At 48.1% G+C, this 6,826-nt stretch overlaps 1 protein-coding gene across 1 annotated transcript in view; it reads left to right on the top strand.

Annotated features, from left to right (window-relative positions):
- LOC102815817 (protein HIRA-like) overlaps positions 1 to 6,826 on the top strand; it is a 121,200-nt gene continuing 114,374 nt past the window's right edge. Inside the window, exon 1 of the mRNA XM_006875850.1 lies at positions 1 to 169. Within this exon, the coding sequence (XP_006875912.1) occupies positions 133 to 169 (37 nt within the window). The 5' untranslated portion in view covers positions 1 to 132. The remainder of the gene's footprint in view (positions 170 to 6,826) is intronic.

Below are 6,826 nucleotides of genomic sequence, written 5' to 3' on the forward strand. Positions count from 1 at the left end.
TGAGGGCACTGGGCGGGCGGCGGCCAAAGGGCGGGCGGCGCGGGAGGAAGAGGCAGCGGCTCCATGGCCCGGGCGCGCTGAGAGAAGCGGCTCTCGCCTTAGCCAGGCGGCAACGGCGGCGGCGGCCGAACAATGAAGCTCTTGAAGCCGACCTGGGTCAACCACAATGGTGAGTGCGCGCGGGGGTCGCGGGGAGGCTGAGCCCGGCGGCGGCTTTGGGTCCCGAGTCGGGTCAGGGTTGCGCGCAGGCCCGGGCCGCCTTATATCCCGGTGCCCGGAGCAAAGAGCCGCGGTGACTGCGGGAGCGGACTTTGTCCTCCGTGCGGGGAGGCCGGCTAGACCTGGCACGTGCTTCGGGTTGGCGGAGATGCGGTCCGTGAGAGCCTGGAGCATCCGCTGAGCCCTCAACCGCTGCGCACCTGGGTCCGCGGCCGGCCCTCGGTCTCCAACGGTCTGCTGTTTGCTATCGGGTCACGGTCCCCTTTGTGGCCTTTCCGTGGCGGGGCGAGGACTGCCATCTGCAAGGCTATGGTATGACCCCGCCCAGGCCTGGGTGCGGTGACAGTGCCCCCAGCGGGTGGACTCAAACCCGGGACGGAACGCTGCTCTGGGGGCCGGCATCCCCTAGCCATAGGAAGTCGGTTCAATGCTGATCCGCGGCGGGGCGGATGAGCGCCGGGTGTGTTGCAGAAGGGTGACCTCCCCTCGGTGGAAGGGGCCACTGAGCACACCTTGGGGAGGCGGACCCATCCCGCCCTCGCGTTCAGCACGGACTTTCTTTAACCAACACTTTGGTCGGCTACCGCGTTAGTAGGACTGCTACAGAAGTTGGGGTTTTGTTTCCCTTGGAATTGATGGGAGCTGAGCCCTGCACCCAGGCACTTTCCCTGGGGGCTGTAGCCCTGATGCCGGCTGCTCTGACTGCTGCCAGGCTAAGGGCTTCCCTGCTTCTGTCTAGCTCCTTGTATCTACTTTGCAGTGAGACTAGAGGGAGCTGTGGTTTTCTTGTGGAGAAAAGCTGAGTAGCTGTTTTAGTTTTGACCTGGATCCCGGAATGCCTCTACAGCCCTAACCGCACTAAACTGAGCATCCCCCTAGGATCGCCCTCCCTGACGGCTCGCTCCCTCCTTCCCTCATCCTGGGTGATGTTCCCTTCGATCAGGGCCCAGGAGAGGATCGCCTTTTCCTTTGAAATTGTTATATGCTGTAGAGTCAGTTGTGACACGTAGCGACCCTGTATAGGATTTCCAAGGAGCCCCATCTTTCTCCCACAGAGTACCTACCTGGTGGGTTTGAACTGTTGATCTTTCATTTAGCAGCTGAGGACCTAACTATGCACCAAGGTGCCTTTGAACCACTTCTCTCCCCTTCCTATTCCTGCTGAGAGCTGCAGACCTTTCAGTTATCAGCCAAGCCCAACCACTGCACCACCAGAGCTCACTCCTTTGAGATCCCTAGGGTTTCCTAGACATCTTTATGGAAGTAGACAGCTTCATCTTCCTCTTGTGGAACAGTTGGTGGATTTGAACCACTGACTGCAGTTAATATCCCAACATTTTTTTTTTTTTTTAACTTTGTGAATTGAGTGAAGGTTTACAGAACACATCATCAATTTAACATTGGACAAATTATATACTTCCTTTCATTTCAGTGATTGCAATCCCTCAATGTAACATCACAATCCCCTCAATGTAACATCACTTACTCCCTGTGTTTCTTGTTTCCATTCCTCCTCCCCTTCTAACCCTCTGCGTTTTGTCCTAGGGGAAATGCTGCCTTTTTTATATTGAGTGGTTGACCAATCTATGGTGTGCATACCTTAGTAGAAGTGTGTTTGTCTCCCCACATAAGTATCTCTTGCTTGGTTGGGAATTGAGCCACTGGGTGAGTTCACTTCCAGACCTGAAGAGTGACCAAGGGCCATAGTCTAGGGGTTCCATCAATCTCTGACCAGAGAAAGCCTGCTTTCTTAGGATTTCAAGTTTTGTTCCACATTTTTCTCCCACTCTATCCAAGACCTTCTAATGTGATCCCTTTTAGAGCAGTTAGTAGTGGCAGCCAAGCACCATCTAGTTCTTGTGGTTTCATGGTCATGGAGGCTGAGGTTCTTGTGGTCCATCAATCCATTGGACTTATTGTTTCCATGTGTTTTTGATTTTCATCATTCTTCTTTCCTCAGGCAGGAAGAGACCTTAAATGGCTACTCTTGAGCTTTTAAGACCCCCGTCGTTACCCACCAAAACACAATGAAGAGCATTGTCTTTGTGGACTATGTTATGCCAATTGACCATAGTGTCCCCCAACATCATGGTCTTGATCTCCCAGGCTCAAAGACAAATTCCTTCACGGTATTTGGTATCAAAGCTTTGACCCCTGTATGTTCCACATTCATGGATGTGTTTGCAACAAAGGTAAATATTCATGTCCAGATATCCACAGTCAAACCCATGCATAGATAGGCACTCAGGCTGAATATTATATTGTTGTTAAGTGCTGTCACCAGCTATTCTTCGGAAACCCTACACAGGATCGCTATGGGTCGGGATCGACTCGACAGCACTTAACCTTGCAGTTGAAATGGCTTTGCAGTCTGGCGCATTAAACCACAGCGCCTCACCAGCACTATATATATACTCATATATTCCCACTCTCCCTCCTGCACCTGTTTATATAGTCCCACTCTCCCTCCTATACCCAATCAGCTTGAGTTTCTGCCCATGTACCTATCCATAGATCACTGTTATTGTTGATGTTAAGTGCCATCAAGTCAATTCCAACTCATAGGATTTCCAAGGAGCGGCTAGTGAGTTTCAGTCACCAACCTTGTATTAAGCAATCCAGTGCTTACCCTGCAATGCCACACCAGGACTCCAATGTTGTTGGGGTTTTTTTCTTGTTGTTGTTAACTGTCATCAAGTGAATTCTGACTCATAGTGACCCTGTATAGGGTTTCCAAGAAGCAGCTGGTAGGTTTGAACCGCTGACCTTTGGTTCGCAATCCAGTGTTGATTCAGCAGTACTACCATGTTCCCCCGCTCCCACCCTGGTAACCCTCAAATGTTTTTTTTTTTGTTTGAAAACCTTTTCTTCACTTTTTACAATAGTAACTACCCAACTCTTAACCCGCTCTCTGCTCTTCTCCCTTGATGGTCCCAGGGACCTCTGCTCCTGGGCTACAAAGTCAACCACACCCCTCCTTTTGCTACAAAATGTCTACCTTTACATTTCCAACCCTCACAGTCAGTCCTGATAGTAGTTAATCACTGTTGTACCACATGAGCGCTATCCACATCTCCTTTCATCAGTCCCGCCCAGACAGATTGGATACTACTCAGTGGAGATTCTACCTTCCTCCGCACCCTCTGGATCTAGGCTCCCCCTTTGAAAGCTTGTAAGCCAGTCATTTCTTGCCTTTGTAGCCCCCCATTTTAGGTAGCCAGTGTCCAAGTTGCCCATCCCAGTCTACCCTGTGTGTTGAGGGGGTGGGAATGATCCTCACTGTAAAGATTTGCTCCCTCTTTTGAGCTACTGCATCTATAGGTGTAGGTCAAGTCCATCAAATTGTATCAGATTACTCTTTTTTTCTTCTTCTTTCTTCGAGTTGAGATCTGGTCATCCAGCCATCAAAGCCAGGTCAAGTGGTTATCATCTGCAGGTGTGGGTGTTCTTGTGCATATGCCCTCTCTTCTTATCAGCTGGACGCTTCACTCTCCACTCCAGTCCTCTGTGGCTATGTCACTGACTCTGGGCCCAGGACTCCCCAGGTCTTGCCATACTGCTGGCCAACCAGGTCTCCACCTGGGTTCACAGGAATGTATTGAACGTGGTTGGACATTGCTCGCAGCTTCATTGCTGTTTTTCCCTCACTTCCTCTTATTGATGACCAACATGGTCACCAATCAGAGCACATGCCTCCAGACTCCTTTTGAGCTGCCTCACTCTCCTCCATGTTCCTGCTGATCTCTACAGCTCCTTCCAGTAATGAGTAGAAGATAAATGTAGATGAAAACAGGAATGAAAGCTGAGGTTGCCCTAATTTATGGACATATACCTATGTTCATTGTGCATGAAAGCAAAAACCTTAAGCTTCAGTTTCACTTCGCCAGTGTTAATCTCCAAGAGCATTTCCTGATGTGTAGTGGGTAGGTCCTGGTGTGGTGCTGTGGGTTAATGCCTCAGGCTGCATAGTCATTTGAACTGTAAGGTCGGTGGTTCAAGCTCACCAGCTGCTTCTTGGAAACCCTATACAGGGTCACTGTGGGTCGGAATCGACTCAACAGCACTTAACAACAACAGTGGGTAGGTCTTCAGAAATTATAAATGACAGCAAACTGCTTGTGAGACAGGAGAGGGAGCATTTTATTGTGAGCTAGTCTATGGGGTAAGTGAAGGGCTGAAGGGGTTTTCATTTGAAAGTACTTTGCCCACATCAGTTTGGGCGTGTATATGTCTATATAATCTATCCCTTTCCAGTCTCTCTTCTGTCTTCTACCATGTAACTTCTTCTTGGTAAGTTACCTTGTAAGATAACATCCTTATGTTGGGGTAAGTCAAGATGTTTGCATGTTGACTATCTAGGTACAAAGGAGTGAGAATCAATCTACATCCAGGTTAGCCCCACAAATGTCCTGGCCTGGGGAGTGGGGAGATCATTAAGCCTGGTTCCTTGTGATAAGGACCTGTCCGTAGTTCTACAGCCTGGTACCTGCTGTACATTGTGATTATGGTATTCAATTTGGAAGGCAGACCCCAACGTGCTCTCCAGGCTATAAAATACAATCTAAGTCTGTCAAGCAATCTGTGAGGTAATAATTAATAACAAAAAGAAGACTCTGGATGATGGACCCTAACTTCATTTAGACTTGTTCTTTGTCAAATCGTCTTTCTTTTAAAATCTCCTGAAATCAACCTACCCTATCTTACTCCAAAAAAGGATTTTAAGGCTCTGGTAGCGCAGTGGCTATGAATCGGACTGCTAACCTCAAGGTCGGCAGTTTGACACTACCAGCGGTTCTGCGGAAGAAAGATGAGGCGTTCTGCTCCCATAAAGATTTATAGCCTTGGAAACCCTGTGCAGGGTCACTATGAGTTGGAACCAACTCCACAGTACTTAACAACAACAACTCAGACATTTAAGGAGCTCTGGTAGCGAAGTGGTTACAAATCGGGCTGCTAACCTCAGGGTCAGCAGTTCAAAACTACCAGCTGTTCTGCTCCGGTAAAGATTTAAGCCTCAGAAACCCTATATAGGTTCCCTGTGAGTTGGAACCTACTCCACAGGCACATAACAACAACTCAGACATTTATACTGTATCATGATGAAAAGAAACAAGTTAACTGAATGGCTACTTAGGGCCCCCAATGAAGTACTACAATGAAGCAGGAAGGAGCATGCGAAGGTTCCACCCAGCAACTGAAATACCTTTGAGTTGGTTCTGACTCACAGCGACCCTGTACAATATTTCCAAGACTTCAAATCTTTCTGTGAGCAGAAAGCCTTGCCTTGCCCTTGTTGAGTGGCTGGCAGGCTTGAACCATGGGCCTGTGGATCATAGTCCAGTGCTTATCGTATGGAGCCACCATCCTCCCCCCAAATGATGATTGTGCATGATAAACTCTGCAGTTGCTCCAGATCAGTGGTGCGTCTTTTTTTTTTTTTTTTAATATTTTATTGTGAATTATGTGATAGTTTACATTGGAGAACATTAGTTATACATTCATCCTATTGTATATCATTTCATTGCCATGGTTGCAATCCCCTCCATGCATCAACCAACCACAGGGTATACCCTGCAAGTCTGCCCCCTGGTCCTCAGCACAAAGCCCCTCTCCCCTTCTGGGTCTAAAATCCCCAGCTGCTCCATCCTCCACGTCATCATCTCTGCCTCCATCTCTCGCATTACTGCTTCTCTGCGTAGGGTCCCGCACACCACTCTTTTCCCTTGATGGTCCCAGGGACCTCCACTCTTAGACTGCAAAGTTAATCACTCCCCTCCTTGCCACAAAACATCTACCTTTACATTTCCAACCCTCACAATCAGTCCTGATAACAATTATTCACCATTGTATCACAAGAGACCTATGTGCATCTCCTTTCTATGATATGCCAGGGAAACCAAGATTCAAAAGACAGCCAAGCATCTTAACATTATTTCCACCCTTTTCCCCATTCCAACCATGTCTCAGTCCCTGTATCCCAGAGGCCTGTTGTTCCAAGGTTGTGCATACATCATTCTTTACCTCTGTCGCACTTAGTCCTTGCAAACATGCCTAATTGTTCTCTCATCCACTTTGTTCTCCCATTCCCCTCTCCCTCTTGTATATTGCCCCCCTCCCTATCACCCAAACTGTCCTGTGTGTATTCCCTGCCCTGTGCTCCACCTTCCCCTCCCTCCCCTCAACCCACCTCCCACATCCCAGTAGCCAGCAAAGAATCCCTCCCCACCACCAAGCCGCTTTAGTATGGGTTCTTTTTCTTAGTCTTTTATAGAAGTGGTCCTGTGCAGTATTTCTCCTTTGTGACTGACTAATTTCAATCAACATAATGTTCTCAAGTTCATCCATGTTATGCAGTGACTTGCAGCTTCCTTGTTGTTCTTTAAGGCAGCATAATATTCCATTGTGTGTATGTACCACAGTTTATTTATCCATTCTTCAGTTGATGGGCACTTTGACTATCTCCATCTTTTTGCTATTGTAAATAGTGCTGCTATTATTAGTGTGCATATATACACTCGTGTTATGGCTCGTATTTCTTGTGTATAAATACCAAGTAGAGGAATTGCTGGATCATAAGGTATCTCTAACCTTCTGAGGAAGCGCCATA

This window comes from Chrysochloris asiatica, unplaced genomic scaffold, assembly GCF_000296735.1.
Source record: "Chrysochloris asiatica unplaced genomic scaffold, ChrAsi1.0 scaffold00340, whole genome shotgun sequence".
NCBI lineage: Eukaryota > Metazoa > Chordata > Mammalia > Afrosoricida > Chrysochloridae > Chrysochloris > Chrysochloris asiatica.